This window comes from Amyelois transitella, chromosome Z (genome assembly GCF_032362555.1).
Source record: "Amyelois transitella isolate CPQ chromosome Z, ilAmyTran1.1, whole genome shotgun sequence".
NCBI lineage: Eukaryota > Metazoa > Arthropoda > Insecta > Lepidoptera > Pyralidae > Amyelois > Amyelois transitella.
In genome coordinates, this window is record NC_083535.1 from 7205544 (window position 1) to 7228215 (window position 22672).

Genomic DNA, 22672 nt, shown 5'->3' on the forward strand with positions numbered 1-22672 from the left:
CTCTTAATTTTAAATAGTTTAGATACTTCTAAATACAACATAAAATGTAATGTAAGAAGATAATTTTATAATTCGGGTGGCATTATTGACAAATTCTTTAATTATACATTACTACCTAAGTTGTTGTAATCATTCTCGAACTAAACGCTTCTTATCCCAAAAGATAAATCTATATCTACTTAAATTTATATTGTGTTTACCTGTTTGCATATAATGAACCTGTTTTTATTCGTACAACACAGGTAAAGTACCTACCTATGTACCTATAAGTACGAATAAAAACAGGTACAAATAAAAAGCTACAAATTTCATAAGTACATATAAGTAGGTATTTTGATTTAACTATCCTATCCTATTTATTATAAAGCGACTCTTGCTTTTGAGTAACCTAATTTCTATTGATAAAACCTAACGGATTTTTTTACCAGGAACACACTGAAATGACAAAGAGTGTATAATACCATTAATCAATGCAAATTTAGATGTGAAAGTAATGCTAACTATTGGGACAAATTATGATGAGAGGTTAAATGAGTGTAATCGATACTCCATACTTATATTAGAAATGCTGGGTTTGTCTGTTTTTCACATCAAAACCATTGTACCGATCCTCCAGAAATTGCGTTTATGTACATACATATATTGAAGAATATGGAGAAAGGCTGTACTTTCATGCGGGTGGAGCCGCGGGCGAAAAGTAGTCTAGGTACCTACAATGAATTGCAAAATAAATTTTTGCTGCTAATAGTTGCATCCGACAGAATTCGAAATAAAATACAATATTATTTATTCGAAATATAATATCCTACAAAAACTGACAATTTCTGTTTTTTTTTTTATTTTCCCTCCAAAACTTCTCTTCCTTTAATGTTACTTCTGTTCGATGTATTTTTTGACATAAAACCGGATGTTTATTCGTTAGCCAACCTCAGCGGGTTAATTCACGCACGATAATCATGAGAATTCAAGGTCTTTGTCTGCAATGTGTTCTACAATGTTATTCACAAACAGACGATTTCATTGTTCACTCTTTCTCATATTTTAAGATATTAGATAAAAAGACATGACATTTCTTTGATAGGTACAAGTAAAAATCGCAATTTTGCATAGACCTACAATACTTTTAAATATATTTAAAATGTTTGTTAAACGAAATTCAGACAAGTACGATCATATCTCACTGATGTCTATTTATTATATATGAATTTTAGTAATAGTATTAAAAAACAATTAATTATTCATAAAAGCACATTATTCTATTTATTAGTTTTAAAAAACACATTTAGGTTTGGAATAATTTTACCATACTATATATAAATAATATAACATCAATATCCCTTAAAAGGAAAAGACTGAAAAGCCACTTTAAACTGTATAACTTTTAAGTGTTAAGTAACACAAAAATAGGTAAGTAAAGTTTGGAATGTAATACTCCTATAACTGTCCCAAAATATCGGATTTACTATCAAATAATGCTATATCGATAACGAAATGCTATCGATGGTGGTGTGAACACATTAATAGTGTCTATGGTTGCGCAGAGCGAAGCACTATGGTCGATATTGACTAGTTGACAACTAAAAGATAAAAATAAAAAATAAAAATGTCTACGGTTGACGCCTTGACGCTATGAATTTTTACTAGGTACCTACCTACAATTAACTCAGTAAACTCCAAGTTGATTAAAATCGAGTGATCAAATCAATTTTTTTTAAATAATTAGTTATATATATCTTCTCTACAAATGATTTACGTAAGAATCCGTTTAAGACACGTTAATTGTGATCTGACCAACTGTATTGCTAATTATGCGTCTTTTATCATTTTGCATGTGCATGAAACAAATGTCAGAATAGAATAAACGTCGATTTCAAGCTGTTTTGACAATGTAATGCAGAATGTGTGTTTATTTTATTGAATTGTAAGTCGGAACTTGTAAAGTGAGATCGATAATAAATGGACTTGTAATGATACGAACATAAGTGTTGTGTCGGTTTGTTAATTTTTGACAGCCGGCAGGCTTGTCGTAGATAACTTACGATTGGTTCCTTATAAAAATGAACAGTCGCAGTAGTGTAAATGAAACGAATTTGGTGAATTTCTGCGGAACGGCAGCGGAACTTTCGACATTAAATCAGTTGGATGCTAAGGACGGTTTACTCAGTTTTCCATTCGATCATATTTACGCCTGCCATTCGGAAAGTGCGGACAGAAGACAGACCCTGCAGCTAGATAAGGAAGTTGAGATCTCTACGCATTGCGTTGTCACTGAAGAAAAGGATTTGCTGTCTACCAGCTTAGAAGTGAGCCGGCTTTCTGAGAAGTTGACAGCCTCTGAAAATCAGAACAAGAAATTGAAGGACCTTCTGATATATCATCTAGATTTGATACAGCAGCAAAACGATATCATTACTAAGAGGGAAAAGTCTTACCAGGCACTAAAACAGGAGAATGATACAGTAAGTTTCAACTTATTTCTGTGGCTTATTACTAGTTTGTTATAATAATAGTTAATTTAAGCTACATATATTCTGCGCTATATACATTTGTTTTAGAAAAATATGTGAATTAGGATTTGTATACAACTAGATAATCATTATTATGTACATAAGTTAAGTTGCTCTGGCTCATATTGGCTTTAAATACGACATAACCTTATTATTTTATTTGTATTGCATTATTCATAATACTATAACTAAATATTTATATATAATGTGTGCATTTTACTATATAATGTGTGCATTTTACTTTTGCGAATTATGTTCATACTTTTGTAAGTTATTATGTAAATTAGATTTTTGCCCCTCATAAACTGACAAGAGTGGTTCCTTATGTGATACATTGGTATTTTTGATATAAAACATACATACATATAATCACGCCCATATCCTTTGCGGGGTAGACAGAGCCAACAGTCTTGAAGACCTGACATACAAATAGTGACAGGTTGCTAGCTTATCCCCTTAAACAAGAATCCCACGTTTATCAGCCTAACCCTTAGTCCCCTTTTTCAACATCTATGGTAATGAGACTGAGTGGTTCTATTATACAATTGGTCCCAGGAACCGACCACACTGCATTGATATAAAAAACAATGATAAATGTTTTATGTCAGACTAAGTTCTAACAATATTTTTTTCTTTATAAGCTGTTATTAAGATCATATCCATAAATGCAATAATTAAGGTAGCTGCCATACAAATAAGGTTCATGATGCGAACAAGAAACACAGATGTGATGTCACACTTGAGTAGCATTTTGTAAGGAGCATTTTGGACTCCCCAAAGAATGTGTTATGTTACTTCGTATATCTCAGGTAGATTATTGTTTATAGATGCCATTATTTGACCAATGTTTTAGTTGTCACACACAGCAGTACACACACAGTAGACAGAGCCAACAGTCTTGAAAAGACTGATAGGCCATGTTCAGCTATTTGGCTTAGTGATAGAATTGAGATTCATATAGAGACGGGTTGCTAGCCCACCGCCCTAAGAATAGGATGATGACAATAATCTTCATTTAATGTTAACCTTTACTTTAGGTAAAATATACCTATGTTGTTTTATGCATGTGCTTGGCAATTGATCCAATTCATTATATTATAGTATTTCTTTCAATAAGCACTGCATAATGCATATGCCTTTATTCTACGCTCTGCGAATATAGTTTAAGAAAATCTTAGTTACTGTGTAAATAGAATAAACATAGTAGAAGTGTGGACTTTCAGTTCGTCTCATCCTCTTAGTGTTTACCCTGGTTGCACCTATGGCCTGGGAAGTAGCCTGACTTGTCCAAGGATCAGATCTTGGAGAGGATAAATCAGGTTTTTACACCATTGTTATATCAATAACAGACTGTATTGAAAGAACCATATAGTTTTAAAACAAAGACTTGAGAACACACTAGCTTTTAGGCAGTTTTAGTGATGCAGGTATTGCGAATGAAGGATTTTAAAAAATCCTTAGAAGAGAGATCAGATTTTAACCCGTAGGTAAAAGTTGGTTGCAAGTTTTATTGCACTTGCAGTCCATATTTTTGTGAGTAATAATAAGCAATTTGTCTACATTCAGCTATTACACATTTTACTTGTATGATCTAAACTACTACGACTGACATTAGGCAAGGAACTTAATTAAAATTTTTGTTGTTTGATTTAGGTTAGCTAGTAAATTCTATTAACATTGATTGTATGCCAAGCAAGAAGAGGCGAAATATTTGTTTTTTTTAACCATTTGACATTATTCTTCTATTCTTTATACAGCTTGATATCCAAATGCTTTGCTAGCAATTATGGCTATTACTAGCCAGATCTATTCAGGTTATGGTATTGTAGCGGGAGCAATGATTCGGCTCGACCGCCACCAAAGGGAAGATCTTCCGCCAGGCTAGGTGTGACGCCTGGGGAACCGCGGCTCCGACGATGTTGTGTCGGAGGTTGTATATATAGCTCCAATCCGTGAAATCTCTGAAATCGCGATTTGGGTTCTTCGCTGCTATTGGCTGAGCGCGTCGATTTCTTCGAGATGATTGACAGTTGTTGTGTGATTTGATGTTGTGACGAGTGGCGTAGAGATGTCGCCACAGTACTCCCCCCCAAGACCGGAGGTCTGAAGTCTTGATCTTGCTGTGCAATCTGTGCTTCAGTAGCTTGCAAGTGCCAGTTGTCTTCCAGTGAGTCGGAAGTTGCTCGAAGTCCTAGTGAGTCAGGAGTGAGCCGTTGCGTTGCTCGTAGTCTGCGGTGAGTCGAGACAGTAGAGAGCGAAGTCGACTTGTTGGCGCCGGTAGGAGTCGTGCAGAGCTGCCACGCTGGAGAGAAGAGCGGCCGTCGAAGAGATCCAGGCGTGGGCTGCGGTAGATGCGTCGGTCGCTGAAGTCGATGAGAGTGAGTGCGGGTGGAGACAGGACCAGGAAGCTCGTTGCGTTGGCTGCGATGGACCTGCTGCGATACCCAGTTGCTGGCTTGCTGTGAGACTGCTTGCAGAGTGAGGAGTGATGCTGAGGATTGGAGTTGATGATGATGGTGGAGAAGGTTGCTTCCAATCACGTCGGGGTCACCAATGTAGCGGGAGCAATGATTCGGCTCGACCGCCACCAAAGGGAAGATCTTCCGCCAGGCTAGGTGTGACGCCTGGGGAACCGCGGCTCCGACGATGTTGTGTCGGAGGTTGTATATATAGCTCCAATCCGTGAAATCTCTGAAATCGCGATTTGGGTTCTTCGCTGCTATTGGCTGAGCGCGTCGATTTCTTCGAGATGATTGACAGTTGTTGTGTGATTTGATGTTGTGACGAGTGGCGTAGAGATGTCGCCACAGTATAGAAGTTACCTAACAGATGAAATGTTTATAATTTATTAGTTAGTCCAAATAAAAGAGTGAATAAATTATGAGGAAGATTTTCAGTGATTAATATCATGTTTTAGGTTTGAGACATGGATGTTTAATATATATTATATAGAAATGTTGTCTTGGAATTAAATTCTTCAAAAACCTACAATTAGAAACACAGAACATAATATTGTGTTCCCGTGTCTATGATACTAAATATGATATGAAACATTTTCAGCTTAGAACAAAGCTGGCCCGAAGAATAGCTCTTGGCAGACAAGGAGTGCCCAACCCGAGCTCATTGCTGCATCCTCCGGCTCCATCTAATGTTACATCAACTGTGGTGAAAACTGAACCCACTTCTAGCTCCCAGGTAATAAAATATGATTTATAATTTGATAGTTTGTTTTTATTTCTAGACTTATGTTTGTTAATATGCTAACTTACAGTTCTAGTTATTAGAATTTTGATAAATTTTAAGTCAGTGCTTTTTTATGTAAGTAGAGAAACTACCTAGGTGTTATTCCAACAAGATCCAGTGTAAATTCAAAAAAATATTTATATGAATTAAATAAAAACTATTTAAATTATGAATTTTCATAATTTTTCAGGTTATGCTAAATAGTTTTCCTGACTTGCTGTTGCCAGAGACGAACAGACCAAATTCATTTATATTTGATGAAGATGTCAAGAAAACATTTACTCCAGATTACAGTTTGCCTAGAACTTCAACACAAGAATCAGGTAATCATGTTGTATAGAATAGAATATTTATTTGCTTATGACTAGTAGTATAGACTGTAGTTTGATTGAACGATATTCTAATTGGATATAATTACATACTTATGTCTTGTTTTTTTAGTAGTAGGTCTTTATTTTTGACCGGATATACAGAGTCAATACACAAAAGACCTAGGTCATGTTTAGTGGATGAGTGATGGATTTGAGACTGATAAGTTGCTAGCTCATTAGCTTAAAAGAAGAATCCTAGATTTAGAATCTAATTTACAGTTTTAATGTTAAAAACGCACACATACCTTCAGCAACATTTATTGTATTACAGATGTAACAAATTTTATGCCACATGAACTAGGTGTTTCCTCCATTTTGGATAATAATATAAAGAATTACGCAATGATTGAAAGCAAGCGTTCGTTTGTCAAAAAAGAAATGAAGACTGAAAATCGCTCTGAACCTTTGTACACTGTGACATCTAACAGGTATTGTATTCATCTTTTAAATTAAGTGTTGGAATTAAAATTTGCTATTATTTATCTGACTGCCAAGAGAAGAGAATATGTTTTTTTATTTGTTACCAATTTTTTTTTAAATTGTTTCTTAACTGTAATTTTTAACTTTTATGACGTCTCATTTCTTTTAGTGGCAACACTGTTATCCAAAGAATACAAAGGAACAGAAGGAGGATCTCTTCTGGAATAGGATGTTTAAGTAGGATGTCTAAAAGCCCAGGGGCAAAGCTCGAGACGCCCGAAAGTAGTAAGTTCCAAATTATATTGGCTAAAATGATATTTTTATTGACATTGTTTGATTGGTTGTGTATTGCGTAAAGAAAATTTAAGAAATTTATTAAACACTGTATCTTTTGTCCTGAATAAAACAATTAATCCTTTTTTAATTTACAGGTAAAATGCTAGAGGATGATAAAAATTTCGAGCGTAATTTCAGTGTCAATAAGAAGTCAAAAATGATTAATACTTATGGTAAATCCAAAGCGGTGAATCTAAAAAGGACGAGCCAGTTAACGGGGTCCCTGTCGGACAGACTTCAGCTGATCGACACCACGCCCACCGGCGAGGACCCCTACCAGCTGGGAGAAGCGGATATGCGCGAGCAGTCGCCCATCCCAAAGCTCATGCTCCAGAAGACCAATCATGGCCGGATGAAGGTCTGCACCGACACCATGGGCGAAAGCACCACCTCCAGGCGCATCTATGACAATCCTGATGGTCCCACCAAAAAAATTAACAGGCTAAGTCTAATGGATTCGTACATGCATAAAGACATCAAGAAAGAAGCCAAGACGATGATAGTCGAGGAACCCGACTTAGATATAGTCAAAACTGAACCTGAAATAGATTGGCGTATGTACAACCCTAACAAGCCAGGATGTGAGACGAGTCTTTGTGACTTTTCATATGGAGAGAACTCTGACAACCTGCCGTCCCAAATCATGCCGACGCTTGAGGGGGTGGGCTTGCCGGACCTTTTCGGAGAATCCTCCCTGCCGTTAGATAGTTTGAATACTGTCGAATATTCCGGGACTGAAAAGAGTGCCACAGAGAAATCGAAAAAAAGGGGAGCGAGGACTACAAGCTTAGTAGCCGCAAATGTACCCAGTGTAAGTACCGTAAAATGGGGGTACTTTGATCGATTTTGAAATTCAAATGACCATATTTTCTCAAAAATAGTCATACCGGACACGAAAAAAAATGAGAATATCGGTTTTTTATTTCCTATTATAGGTGTATAGTAAAAAAAAAATATAGCTCATTTTTCTAAAATAAAAAAATCAAATTCACCTGATCAACTTTAAACCGTTTTTGGGGCTTCTTTGATCACCCTATACTTTATAACTGGATTCGAAAGTAAACCCATAGCTAACAACAATAAAAAAGAAATCAGAAGTATCTTCTAAAACAATTTTATTTTATAGAAAACACCGGCACGATGCAAACAATATGGACGCTATTTGCTTTTCGCACTATCAATTCTGCCAACCTAATAAAAAAAACCTGTCGGGTGCGTTAAGAAACCGATATATTTAAGTTTTATTTTAATTTGAAGTTGTTATCAATGTAACCCCGTAATGTCAAAGTAACCCCATTTTACGGTATTAAAAAAATATGCAGCGGGTATGTTATTTTCGGCCAGGGAATTAGGCAGGTTATAATTGATGTTTCGTGTTGATACAGGAGGAAACCCCAGAAACAAAAGCGCGCGGTGGAGACAGCAAACGTGGCAGAAAACGGGCTCTGTCTACTACTGGTCTAGCTAAAGGGGTCAAACGAGAAAATTGCCAAAAACCTCTTGCTGCCCCAAAACCAAAGTTAGTTAAGGGAAAAGGTAAGCATACAGGTCGTTTTTAAAATATAATGCATAACCATGTAATAAAAATGCAAGTAAAAAAGAAAATCTTTCAAAAACAAATTTCATAATTAAGTAGGTATTTAATGAAAAACATAAAATATTTTGTTTCAGCTGCCTTACGTGGTAAGAAGTCTCCACTGCCGGGCATGGTGACTAACAAGCCGTATCACACGCTTGTAGGAGATCCGGATCTATCTTGGTACTTAGGTCTGGACCCTCACATCAAGCCGGAGGACATTGACCCGCCATCTGACACCAAAGCTTCTACTGTAGAGGTTTGCGCACAATATTGTTACTAACTAGCGTTATCTCGGTGCATTGCATCAGACTCAACATGAATTTACCCACGTCAGAGGCTCCAATACATTCTGGAACTTTGTCACCCAGACCTAACATCAAGCCAGAGATCATTGAAGCTACTGCAGGCACAGAACCTATGCCTATGCCACATTTTAGCTTAACTAAAACTCAATCGGACATTTAAGTTGTATCTGAATTAAATTAAAATGATTAATGACTTGTGCGGTTATTTTCTCTTGTTTTTATTCATCCATTTTCTTCTTTATATGCAGGTGCCACGATGGAGAGAAAAACCTTACACAAGCTGTTATACGCTTGAAGGCACAGAAAACTTGGATGATAAGGTTTTTGAAAAACGACATCAAAAATTAGAAGCTGAAGAAAGGCGACAGTTGAGGTAACTTAATGGGTTTTATTCTTTGATTGTCTTTGTTTTTGAATTCTTTCACTTGTAATGGTTTTATCATTGTGGCGTTCTTTATAGCTCTGATAATGTTAAATTAATGTTTTGGAATCAAAGAGGAAAAAAAAAATCAGCAGAGAAATAGTTTAATTGTTCGATTCGTAGGTGGCACATGCGACGGATCCGGGAGCAAAGGCACATCGAGAGGCTGCGGCAGCGGCAACGCGACTCTTGGTGCAACACGTCTCAGAGCATGCCGTCGACGTTCACGGTGTGGCCGCAGCCGCAACGAGACGTGCGATTTATAGAGATCACCGACACACTGCCCGTCATGGCTTTTGGGGAGATACTGCCGGCCATACCTGACGCGTAAGTTTGAATTTGGAACGTTCTGACTAGTGATTCAACGTGTGGTCGCAGCCGCAACGAGACATACACTTCATAGAGATACTGACGGCCATACCTGACCTAAGTTTGAATTAACCTAAAATCATATAAAAATAGTTTTTATTTCTTAATTTATCTTTGTTCTTTAATGTATTTTTGCAGAAATCTTACTCATGTATATAATTTCAGAGACTTCGTGCTGCCTTGGGTGCGAACTTCAAAAGCGCAGAAAAGGTCGAAACGATCCAAAACCCTGCATTAAATGCGACATTTGCAAGTGGTGTTAATTATATGTGGTTACATCCAGCTGATTTTTTCACTGGTATGAGACAGTACCTTTTGAATGAACTCGTTTATTTTAACTAAATTGTCGGTGTTTGATGTCACAACAGTTTAAATTCGTAGAGAGTAGACCTGTTCGTCTTTATGGTAGTAGTCAAGAGCTTGATAGTTCATCGCAAAGCGAAGCTCTCTAAAGGCCCGGTTCTTGTAAATATGCTTATTATTAATGAAATTGAGGAATGGACTGAATATTGTAAATATCTGATGTTTGTGATATGATGAGATGAGAATCGTTATCTTTTCCATTTTATGTTATACTTAAATTAATGTTTGGCTGAAATGAGATCACAGAAGCAGAGTGTCTAAGTTCTTGACTTGACATTGTTTGTAAAATTTCCAACATGACGTCATGCTATTGATTTCATTAGTATCTTGAGATTTTTCTTTAAGTAAGTTTCTACAAAATGTGTTTAACGGATTTTTCGTTAAGGACAACTTTTGGCTGTTATGAAAACACTACTATTTAATGTTGATTACTTTCTGTTTTTGTTTGTCAATATGGACTCTTATTTGAATTCTGTAGGAGTAATTATGAGTCAAAGTAGAAAGTCGGAAAAAATAAACTCGTCGGAACTACAGCGAGGGTAGTCAGTAACAAATTTGAAAACCACACTAATAGTGAGTTAGTAGTCGATTTTTGGATTCAGTAGTTAGTTCAGCCAGTTAGCTCGTATGATGTGCTCTATACAAAATCTTAAAATGTGAAACGTACATGAAGTTGCATGCTAGTGTTATAGACGTTTACCTATGAGCATATTTTTAAATAATTTAAACATTTTACTGAATCGGATTAAGAGTTCTAGAACGAGCTTATCTTTTCTCTTAAATTATCAACACGCTAGGCTAATCATCGTACCTACTATCCGGATGAAATTATCACGACTTATCTTGCGCACATGAAATAATTTAAAGATAATGATGATAAGGAACCTGGCTCTGATGGTGGTCTAGACTTTCGGTACAAAGTTCCTTAGTCAACAACGATATTGATCATGCTTCTATTATTTTAACACTCAGTCGTTAATCAAATATTCCGTTTCATCATGTAAAACGTAGGATTGCACTCGTTTTGAGGGTTCAGTAGCCATAGTCAAAATAGATTCCTCCTAATAACTCTAATTGTTTCATAATGCCCTATCAAAAACGAATAATTTATTGAGATATGAGATAATTTAGATATTAACAGATTCAGATTTTTTTTAAATAAAATTTTTACTTATTATTTAATGCCATGAAACCCTTAACACTTGAGGTTGATTTTCATTTGGCCTATTTTTAGTAAACCGAAATTCAATGCAATAATACTAATTTAATATTGTTCTAATATTTTTCTTTACTGCTAAATATAGTCAATGATTCATATACGAGGTCCGCGCGAATGAAGTACAAAATTCTCGTCATATTAGACATTTAATGAATTTAAACTTTGCTACTACAGTATGTAAAATACCAGTAGCTAATATGAATATTATGAATAAGCAGAATGAAAATAACCAGATATTGATATAGTAATGAATTCTCCATAGTTTTTAAGGCTCAAATTTTTAAAGCCTTTTTGCCTAATTTACATGTTGAACGAAATTCAATTCTTAAAACTTTTGATGTTTACAAAGGAATTTGCCTGCACCGCATTCCTTCTGTTATTAAGTTGTCTTGCCTTGCTAGTAAATCATGGTTTTTATTATCTGGGGGGCTTGAAACGCGTCTATGTACTTATGTTATGGATTTATTGAGGACACAAAATGTCTTTGAAATTTAACTTACTTTTTTTATTTTCACATTCATATGTTACATACAATATTTATTATAAACAAATTTATTTATACAACGTGTGCTGTTGAACTGTAAATATTACTTTGTCTTATAAAACCTTTGCGAGCCAAAAATATTATTATAGTAGAATTCATGATGTAAATACTTCTTAAATTGTTTAAAATTAATGAAGGAACATATTTGAATTTATTTTGTAAATATAAGACGTCACTCAAATGAAATTGTTTTACATGTACTTACCGAGAAACTACGGGTAACCGGGTAAAAAAAAATCGGGTTAGCCAATATGTCTACATTGGCAAATGAAATCATGATTCATCTATCACCTATGTTTTTGAATATGAGATTGCATGACCAAACCGAATCTATTTACATTTAAGGCAGCAGCCTTAAATGTAAATAGATTCGGTTTGGTTATTATAATTTTTTATAAAGAGAACAAAACGTTAATGTATTCATTAGGTTTTGTGGATGGTTCCGCATACTATGCATTTTTCATAAACAAAGACAATAAAAGTTGTCTCTTATCATCCGATATGTAGAATGTCGACGAGGCATTCAGTATTGTTTCGAAATCACTGGTGTACTTAAAGTGATATTGAACTTTTAACGTTTTGAAATTCTTGGCTAATTGTCCGGCGTTTTTTTAAATATATTTATATATAGTTTCAAGACTGAATTTATTCTTTGTATCGTATTGTCATCGTAGTGTCATAGATGAAGTCGATTTCTTCAGTAGATCATTTCCTCGTTGAGAGTCCCTTGTCTAAATATAATAGTATAGTAATCTGATGGAATTGCATGACAATGTTTAACAATACGTTTCCGCATGTATTCGGTTATTAATCGTCTAATAGATAGCAAAATAGCTCGAATAAGTCATAGTTGTGTGTCTGTATACCCCACAACCTTAAAGTTATAATTACAATAATTCTCTCGATCGATCGATGTTCTTAAAAATATATAATTAAACAAAGTAATTGTAGGATCTATCTATATGTATAGTAAAGTAGGATTATTATCTTACATTAAGTATTACTTGTACATAATTGTTTTTTTCTTAAGATAAATTTCCAAAAATGTTTTGTAAAAAATAGTGCTTGAAATTAACTTTTAGGTAACATAAAATGGTCTAAATAGGAGTTTAATACTTTGTCTTTTTTGATTTATAAATGGCTAAATATCGAGATCTCATTAATTGTTAATATTGGGTTTAAAAAAATCATAAAATTTCAAGAATTTTAATATCATGGTTGAACTTTTGTTTAATTATCAATAAAATATGGTGTGAAAAATTTATACCAGTGTGTAAAAGTAGTTTGTTCCGTCCTGCTTCGCACTTTTATTTTTGTAATGATAACGGACAGTGGCGTGTTACATCGTTTTTACCCGATGATTGCATATCATATAGAACATGTAGACAAAAGTAATATAATATCAGCACACGGTTCTTTTTTGTTATACTACTCGCGTTCTTCGCGATTGTAACTTCAGATCAGGAATCATGTTTGTTGTAATATACATTTTTTTTATAATCTTAAAATGTTGTTGTAAATTAACTTAGAATAGGTATAATGTGGCATTTATTAAAAAATCTCAAAAAGATATGTTTCACTGTACAAGTTAGTAGTGTGTACGACCACTATTGAATTAAGTAGTTTGAATATTTATCTTCCCCTAATAATAAGGACTTACTTCGGTTTAATTACGAATTCATGTGATACTTCAAACTAAGTTGTATAAGTACATGGAAATAAAGGACTTTCGACTTTAGAAAATAGTTTTATTCTGACTAATCACAGAGGTTCCGGCTACAGACGATTCTAGTGGATAGATTGATGCCATAGATGTATAACTAGCTAACTTTTACCAACAGCTTCCAGCTGCAGCAGCTGCGCAGATTGTGTCCATACAGGTCAAGATACTGGGCAGAATTTACATGAAATATTTGATCGAAGTAAAATATAGAAAACATTTTACACACACACATAACAGAATACAACATTGTACATATAATAAAAAAATATTACAATTAGATCTGGGGCCTATTCCACGGGATGTGTTTACACAAAAAACAAAAGGAAATGGTTCACATTAGTTCCATGCGTTAAAATTCGTTATATTACAATCAAATCAAAACAAGCCTTTATATGTTTAACAAAAAACAGCTAAATACAAACGATATTATTTAAACATTTGAGGATTTAACTTAATTATTACATATAAAATTATACATATTACATTAATAACTGAGATAAAATTATTTAATATGATGCAAATTATTAAAAGAAATGATCAGTTTTTACCCCATTGCGACATGGTTATTTTGTCAGTCAGTCTGATTGTACATTTCAGTCCTAACTTCTATATGAACCCCGTAGGGTATTGCAAAATTAAGATTGGAACGGCAAGCGGTTTTGTCGATTAAGTATTGTGTGATTTGATTTTTTTGGGTTGTCGCTTATGACTATTATGGCCTATTGAATGCTGTGGGTTGTGGTTATGTCTACTCTTTCCTTTTGGCTTTAGATAGATAAATAGATAAAACTCTATTGCACCATAAAAGTAAAACATACAAAACAACATAAAACAGATAGAGGTGGTACAGAGGCGGACTTATCGCTAATGCAATCACTTCCAGGTCAACCTTTGGGTGGAAGGAAACCAAACAGGAGATTGGCGTTGGCGCAGAGCAAGATAAATAAATCTTTAAAAATAATAAAATGCACACAGAATATATATCTATATATAATATATATAAATATGCATAAATACACAAAGTAAACATAGATAAATACATAATAATAACATATACTTAGGATAGAGTAGAAAGATAATGAGGCCTAACGAGATTTTTGAAACTATTAAAAGTCTGGGCTTTCCTGATATCGACTGGGAGAGCATTCCATAGACAGACAGCTTGTACAGTAAAAGAGTGGGAGTAAAAATTAGTGTTGGATGTCATAGTCTTAGGGTAACCGTGCTACGCAGACTGCGGGTGTTCTTTGCGCATCGCTATAAAAATAGAAGCGCTCCTTTAAGTAAGATGGAGAAAACGGATTAAATAAGACCGAATAGAGCATTGTCACAATATGCAAATTGCGACGGAGTCGGATAGAAAGCCACTTTAGCTGCGAACGGAAAGAAGAAACGTGATCATATTTGTGAAGCCCAAATATGAAACGAATAGAAAGTTTTTTGAAGACGCTCGAGTTTGTTTTACTGTTCCTCTGTCACTGATGACATCGAGATAAACAGTATCAGCGTAATCAAGGAGGGGGAGAAGAAGGGGTTGTGTCAGCGCAATTTTAGTATTATTTAAAATAAGAGCTACCGATTATGATTGCCTGCGTTTTAGACGGATTCACCTTAATTCCAAAAGATCTTCTCCAGTCAGATATTCGCATCAAATCACCATCAATAGAGGAAATCGCTAATGGAGAGTGGCATTAAATTTGCAGATCATCCGCATATAAGATGGTAGGAAGACCGAAGGATATCAGTGAAACGGTTAATAAAAAGCGCGAACAACAAAGGAGAGAGAACACCGCCTTGAGGTACCCCAGCCGAGATGTGGCACCATGATGATAGGTTATCATCAATACGGATGCCCTGCTGACGGCCACTGAGGTACGAACTGAACCAAATAATTACCGATGGAGATATGTTCACAGTGCGCATCAAACTGAGTTGAACATCATGATCGACAGTATTGAATGCATTTGTAAAATCAAGCAATGTGAGGATTGTCAACTGCGAATTGTCCATGGCAAGTTGTATGTCGTCACCGATAGTGGTAAGTGCAGAGGCGGTACTGTGCCCTGCACGAAATCCTGACTGGGAAGGATTAAGGATTTGATTTTTCGAAGAAAATAATTTAATTGTGACTGAACTAAACGTTCAAGGATTTTTGACAAAAATGGTAGAATAGATAGGATAGGGTGGGGTGGGTTTTTTGGGTAATTGAATAATATATAATAAAACAGTAAAAATATTTTGTCTGTACATTTAGTATTTTTGACTGATATGGATAGAGGGACACTTAGAATAAATAATAGTAAGCAAAAATATATTTTTTTAATTTCTTGTATGTCTGTCTGTATGTATGATCACGATTATTTCCGAAAGTACTGAACCGATTTACTTAAAACTTTCAACAATTGCTTTGTTTTAATTCAGAAAAACATTTAAAGTTTGTTTAATCAAAATTGGTTCACTAAAAAAAAAGTTATCGACATTTGAATGAACTCAAGGCATGAGTTTGCCTGCAAATAAGTTACGAAATAAAAAATTTAAAGTATGTAAGAAAATGGTAAAAATATTTTGTCTGTACATTTAATATTTTGACTGAAGCCGATAGAATTTTTTTTTTACATTTTTTGTCTGTCTGTATCTGACTGTATGATCAATATTCAACTAGAAATTTACGCGGATGAAGTCGCGGGCAACAGCTAGTGGAATAATAAAACCATTTTTCCAAATAGAGGGAAAGCAACCAGTGGAAAGGGAGTTGTTGAAGAGTTGGGTTAAAGCAGGGAGGATAATGTCATGTATGGGCAAAACAATTTTACGTCATCAGCCCCTACAGCATTCGAGGTTACAGCAAGGAAACACTTCTGAACATCGGTTATTAGGTTAAACGAAAAAGGAGGATAGTCGGGAGGTGGAAAGAGCATCGGTTAGTATTCAAACTAATGTACATAACATAACTTCGAAAATAATCATTGGCGGTGGGATTCGATTACTCGTTTTACCTTACCGATTCGACCACCGACGCTCGGCTGTGTCTACAACTTCAAGTAAAACTACGTCACAGTAGGTTTTTATTTATTTGCAAGCCAAGTTAAATATTTACAATAAAAGTATCACAGAATTAAATAAATAAAAAAAAGCACCACAATGAAAAGCTGTAGCGAAATTGTGAGTGATAAAATATTTTCATATAGGTATTTGCCATACTATAGGCTACTGCCTAACAGTCACATCCTGACCACCTTGGCGAGGTGACCGGGATGCGCCTTTTATTACTATGATCCTGGATTGGGAAAGTCAGGTTTTTACCTTGAGAATTCTTATTTTGTTAAAGATTGATACATCATATTTTCAAAGAATTAAATTGATAGGAAAAATATCAAATACATCATTTGTTTACCGTATCGGTACCTATATACGAAGATTAATTAAAAAAGAAAAGTCACGATATCCGAATTCTAAAGTCTTGATTATAAATAGGCACTTTAATCTAAATAAATAATACTAAACACATTTCTATAGTGAAATTTTATATAACAAGTACTTTTAATAAACATCTGAATAAATTAACACGATTATGGCTTTAAAGTAAACAGCATCATCACACAAATAGTCTCTAATAGAATATATAGAAACATTACTGAATAATCAACATTAAATCTTCGTCATCACTGACAATAATCCAAAGCCTCTCAATATTAATATGTAATAATATCTAATAATGTAACCACTTTGACAAAAGCGTACGAAGTTCTCTAAATCATCTTTAATATTCATTTTAAATTATCTACTTCATAAAATCTTTCTCAAACGTTTTTTTTTAAACTTACCTATATATCTATATATCGCTCTACAATACTTCAACTAAAGAAATACAATAAATCCGTGTCAACTCCACTAGTCCCATTAGTTTGTCCCATGTAACGATTCAGTTAATGTCACTTTCCCACGGGACTACTGGGAAATAATAGTCCCACTTGTTACACCATGGTATAACTCAGTGGGATGCGTGGCAAAAACGGAAATTATTTCTGTAGTAATACGAGTAGGTACTAGTATTTGTCTTAAGTCTACGCAGGCACCACATAAGCCTCTTATTTTATGAACTGTTAACAAATGCGTATCAGCAATTGCCTAATTGTTGTTTTTCACTTACTCTTATAAATTAAAGATACTTAGCTTAACATGGGTAAACTTAAAAAATTGTTTAAATTTATTGCTCTCAAATTTTTCAATGACTTCATATAAATATCAAATTATTCTTTTCTTTAATTTATAGGTTCTATTTTTTTATTATCTCAAGTATGAATTAAAAACTGAATAAAGTTTTGAAAAACTTATATAACTACACCAAATATTAAGGATTCTATTTGAGATTTAAAACCTTGATGACATATCACATTCATTCAATTGACCAGTAGGCCTTATTGTAGTAAATTGATTTCTGCTTCCGCCGAATTTTTCATCAAATCTTTAAAATCATCCAGGGAGCATTTATTATTCTTGAGGTTTTCGTCAATATTTTCTAAATCTTTAAGAAAGTTTTTTTCTTCACCTCGCAGTTGCTTTATTGTGTGTTCTTTATTAAAACTACTTACAAATTTTGAATGAAGCTTGTACAAATGATGTTCCCTTAATGGCTGAAAAGAAATATAGTGTTTAGTTGTAATATTTGTCTGACCATTTAGTAACTTATTTGCTATGATTTGATTGCAGTCTGCAGCTCTTATTTATTAAAAAGAGAAATACTGAAACTGACTGATATGACACTTAATATTCGGTATTCGACCGATTTCTCAAAATGCCGGCTGAAACGGAAATAAGCTATCTTTTTCGTTTTGCGCGGGTGGAGCCGCAGGCAGACACTTATGAAATTAGAATAATTGATAGTGAAATGTATACCTCGTCAGGACTGGCTGTGTGCGGTGACACCTGGGCGCTGGGTACAAATACAAAGGGCTTGAAAAAGGACACGCTGGGGTCAGGAGTTGCCGTGAACCAGTGAACGTTTACACCCGTGGAGGACAGCCTCGACACCTAAAAACACGTATAAAAACAAAATATTCAAGTCAATAAAAATTTAGACCTTCATTTCTTTAGGTATGGTAAAATGCTAACAGCCAGAGTGGACAAAGCAATTAAGGTTTTGGGGTTTTGTTCCTACATATTGATATGTTGGTAGCCATCATAACTATGGGTACACTCAGCTTGGTTCTCCAGCCAACGCTCATACGTCACATTCTGGCGACGAGAATAAATTCGAGAATATATCTCATTGAACATAGTGTTTGAATGTTTAAAGTGATGCTTAGTGTTCATATGTATAAAGACAACAAACACATTTCATAAAACTATCACTACAGAGGGTATTGAAATAAATGTAGCACTTGAATAGTATTCTATAAATATGGTTGTATACCACCAAATGATAAACTATTCTACTGAGTCTATCAACACACTATTTATTACTACATGAATTTGAAAGAAATGATTTCATTTATACCTGGCTGCCTTGAGTAGGGAATGTGTCGTCACACTCCCGACAAATGCCACTCTCTTTGTCCCTCAATACATCGAACATGTTATGAACATCGAATAAAGCTTTGGAACTAAGTTTTTTCAAGAGTTTCTCGCCCTCAAGTTGCCGGAACTCGTCGCCACCCGATGAAAAACATTTGGTGAAGTTGAATTCACTCTACAACAACAAAAAGAAGAATTCTTGTTTCTTTAAAGATTGATACATCATATTTTCAATAGATACCAGAGTTGATAGGATATATATTTAATCCATCACTTGTTTTACCGATAAGGTGAAATATACGAAGATTAATCAAAAAAGAAAAACATTTTGTGAATGCTGCAATAACGAAGAGCAGAAGTATAATATTTCTCAGTCATATAATTAACCGATTTCCTCACCTCATTTTTTTAATTAATACATAGTAACATGTTGTAGAATTTACATGTTTACGCAAGTGTTTTTAAACATTTGTATTTTGTATGGAAATGTTGAGCCAATTACAAAACAAATAAAATGATGTTTTAGCCAATTTCAAAATATTATGGATTTTCAATTCCTTTTTTGGTGTTTGATTAGTGATTAAGTACCTGCCTAGCTAATGATAAGACTTTGATTATTCTTTTGTAAAAAAACATACTTTCATAAGTATTATTACAATAATTGAACTTTTTTTTATATTTAGAAAAGATGTAAGGTATTCTGACCTGTCCATCCCACAAACTCATGGCTTTTGCTTTCTCAAGTAAGTTCTCTGAATGTTTGTCTATTTTAGTGGTAATAGTTAATCCATTAGATATATTTCTATAACCATTTTCAATTTTTTCAGCTGCCCATAATCTACCGCTTGTCTCCAAAACCCAAGCGTCACAAGGATCAGCTATTAAAAAGGAATTGTGATAGAAATGACTATCATCAAACTCTGAACATGGCCCACCTTGACCATGTTTTTCAAGGAGGCTGGTTATGACATTTAGGGCATCTTCTGCTGAGTTACCTCTCTCAAGACCTAACCTGAAATAATAATTAGAATTTTTTAAGCAATTCCCAATTTTTTGATACTTGTATTTTTTTTTTTTAAGCAATTCCCAATTTTTTGATACTTGTATTTAGATTTTCCAGCTATTTTATGGTCATCATTATCAGAAAAAATGTGGAAAGAAGGACATAAAAATTTGTGAATAAAGTATAATGTAGGCTTCCATTACTTATGTACCCTAATGAATAACCTAGGTATTGAAGAGCTTTCAAGTGATTTAGCATAAATTATGTATCTTTGATTATTGAGAGATTGTAGATTAGAAACTCCAAAGTAGTAGTTGATGCCTTAAAATTTACAAACATCCTTACCGAACAAGATCCATTCCTAACAATCTCTTTTGCCTTGCATCACCGCTTCCCTCATTATTGCAGGTCCATACAGCTTCATTGCCTATCACTACATTCTTATCATTGGCGCCCATCTCGGCCCCCCACATCCAGGCAGGTTTGCTCAATATTACACTGTTTATGATGTCGGGACTTTCATCAATTGTTATGTATGTACACTAAAAGTGTAAACATTAGGCTGATAAGCTATAAATATGACTTAACAATGCAATTATAAAAGTAAGTGACATAATGTCTTTCTGCTTATAAGAAAGAAACATTAAAATAAATGAAAAATTCTTCTTTCTTATTATCAACAAGTATTATTCAATATAATGTTTTGAAATATATGAAAGCAGGCCACAAAAAGACTTCATTTGATTACTAGTCAATTGGAAACCCAAAACCATATTAATGTAAATGAAACTTATTTTATGATAATACAGATAATCTTTCCCCACCAAAATTTTACAAAAAATACTAACCTTAAGCTTTGGTTCTCTAGCACCTCCTTTTACATAAATAACTTCTTGTACTTCATTCTGTGGACGGTCTGAATTTTTTCCAAATATCATTGAACCGTGTTTCGTCAAACAAGGCATCACAACGAATGTATCACAGGATTTAAGAAAAGGCATTTTTAAGACACTGAAATATCTGATAATTTTTTTAATGTAAATAATTTCTGCCGTGTAAGTAAGTACCTATCTTACTTATAATCCTGTGCTTGTCTTTCTAAGAAACAGTGTGTAGATTTATATGGTATTTTGGTTGGATAGATATGAATAGTTACACTTAGTCAAACTATATAGAAACTCGATGAAAAATCCTGAAAACACAGCTGTGATCTGTGAGAACACATCAAACAAAATTTTATTTTCACGAAAAAGAATCTGAAGGCCATGACATTGACAACTGGTTATTTTTGCCGCAACACTCCGCAGTCGGCACAGAAAATATGCTATACTGCCTCTATGTTTTTTTTAATGATCGATTGAATTACTTAATTAACTAGATAGGAAATCCGTGGTTAGGACCTGACCTCCGTTGAAAAGTGAAAGCGTTTTCGACGGAAATATCAGTAATTACTTACATTATTTAAGAAGGTAGTGTACTATAAGTGAAACGTTCATCGATTGAAGATAACTCTTATTTATTTACTTTGTCAATGATGATGATTATGGAGGCGGACCTCACAGACTGACATAGGAAGTAATTCCGGTAACATCCTCAACTTCCTGGAGAGGAGTAAATTTTTTGACAATCACCCTGGACTGGATAAGTCAGGTTTTTACAGGAAGCGACTCCCGTGCTACCTTCGCAACTTAACCTATATTGGATCATGGTAAAAGCTATATCTATTGGGCGAATGTCCTCTTTCACTTATTATGAATATGAATGACGATGATTATGGAGGCGGACCTCACAGACTGACATAGGAAGTAATTCCGGTAACATCCTCAACTTCCTGGAGAGGAGTCAATTTTTTGACAATCACCCTGGACTGGATAAGTCAGGTTTTTACAGGAAGCGACTCCCGTGCTACCTTCGCAACTTAACCTATATTGGATCATGGTAAAAGCTGTATCTATTGGGCGAATGTCCTCTTTCACTTAATGCCTTTTAAAATATCAAGAGATGGAGTGGTCCTATTCTAAAAAGAGGAGAAACACACGGCCTAAGCCCCCAATCAAGTTAAGTGTTGAAAAACGAATCCCATGATCTTTAGAAATGTGAGGTGCGACTCGAGGCCCGAGGCTAACGCCAAAAAGAATAAAATGATTTACACTTGGTACTTGTAATTACCATGATTGTACCTACATATATGTGGGCGTATGCCTTTACATAACGTAAGTAAAAGTACTTTCAGCTATAATTTTATGCATAAATATTATGTAAATTTTTATGCTACGCTCGGTATTCTATTATATAGTGACAATATTAATGGTAACTGCGTAAGCTGCTTCCATGCCAGCTAGTAATTAGTCATATACATATAAGTTGTGTACCTACTTGCCAACGTCGGTGGCCGAATCGATGAAGTGCCCGATGCGTATGTAGGCACAGGTTGAAATCCTGCCTCGGTTATGTACCAAACTTGCACTTTCAGTACTGATCGAAAAATAAGTTTCCTTTGCAAAAGGTTGCGTATCAGATGGAAGTCACTACATATAAAAACCCGACTCATCACATCTAGGATCCATGGCATCCCAGGGAATATGCACATTCATGGACTGCAACATTTACCATGATCCAGTAGGTATAGGTTGCCCTCAAAATGTCAAGAAAAGCGCACAGAGGGGTTTTAATGGGTAGGCTGACACACTAGGTGCCATAAGTTTCACACTGTCCCGGATGAAGACCCGGGAGTCGTCCGTTAAGAGGATTACCC

At 34.6% G+C, this 22672-nt stretch overlaps 2 protein-coding genes across 2 annotated transcripts; one reads left to right on the forward strand and one right to left on the reverse strand.

Annotated features, from left to right (window-relative positions):
- The first annotated feature begins 1598 nt into the window (after positions 1 to 1598).
- LOC106134034 (uncharacterized) lies at positions 1599 to 13420 on the forward strand. The gene is made up of 11 exons (XM_013333982.2): positions 1599 to 2459; positions 5568 to 5702; positions 5941 to 6073; positions 6393 to 6549; positions 6711 to 6826; positions 6973 to 7688; positions 8263 to 8413; positions 8549 to 8712; positions 9010 to 9134; positions 9306 to 9509; positions 9717 to 13420. The coding sequence occupies exons 1-11, from the start codon at positions 2058 to 2060 to the stop codon at positions 9787 to 9789; spliced, it is 2376 nt and encodes a 791-aa protein (XP_013189436.1). The 5' UTR covers positions 1599 to 2057; the 3' UTR covers positions 9790 to 13420.
- LOC106133847 (secernin-3) lies at positions 13414 to 21151 on the reverse strand. Its single transcript, XM_013333688.2, has 6 exons — positions 20766 to 21151; positions 20263 to 20459; positions 19620 to 19926; positions 18898 to 19089; positions 18297 to 18431; positions 13414 to 18034 (listed from the first exon to the last, which is right to left on the reverse strand). The coding sequence occupies exons 1-6, from the start codon at positions 20916 to 20918 to the stop codon at positions 17819 to 17821; spliced, it is 1200 nt and encodes a 399-aa protein (XP_013189142.2). The 5' UTR covers positions 20919 to 21151; the 3' UTR covers positions 13414 to 17818.
- Positions 21152 to 22672: the final 1521 nt, after the last annotated feature.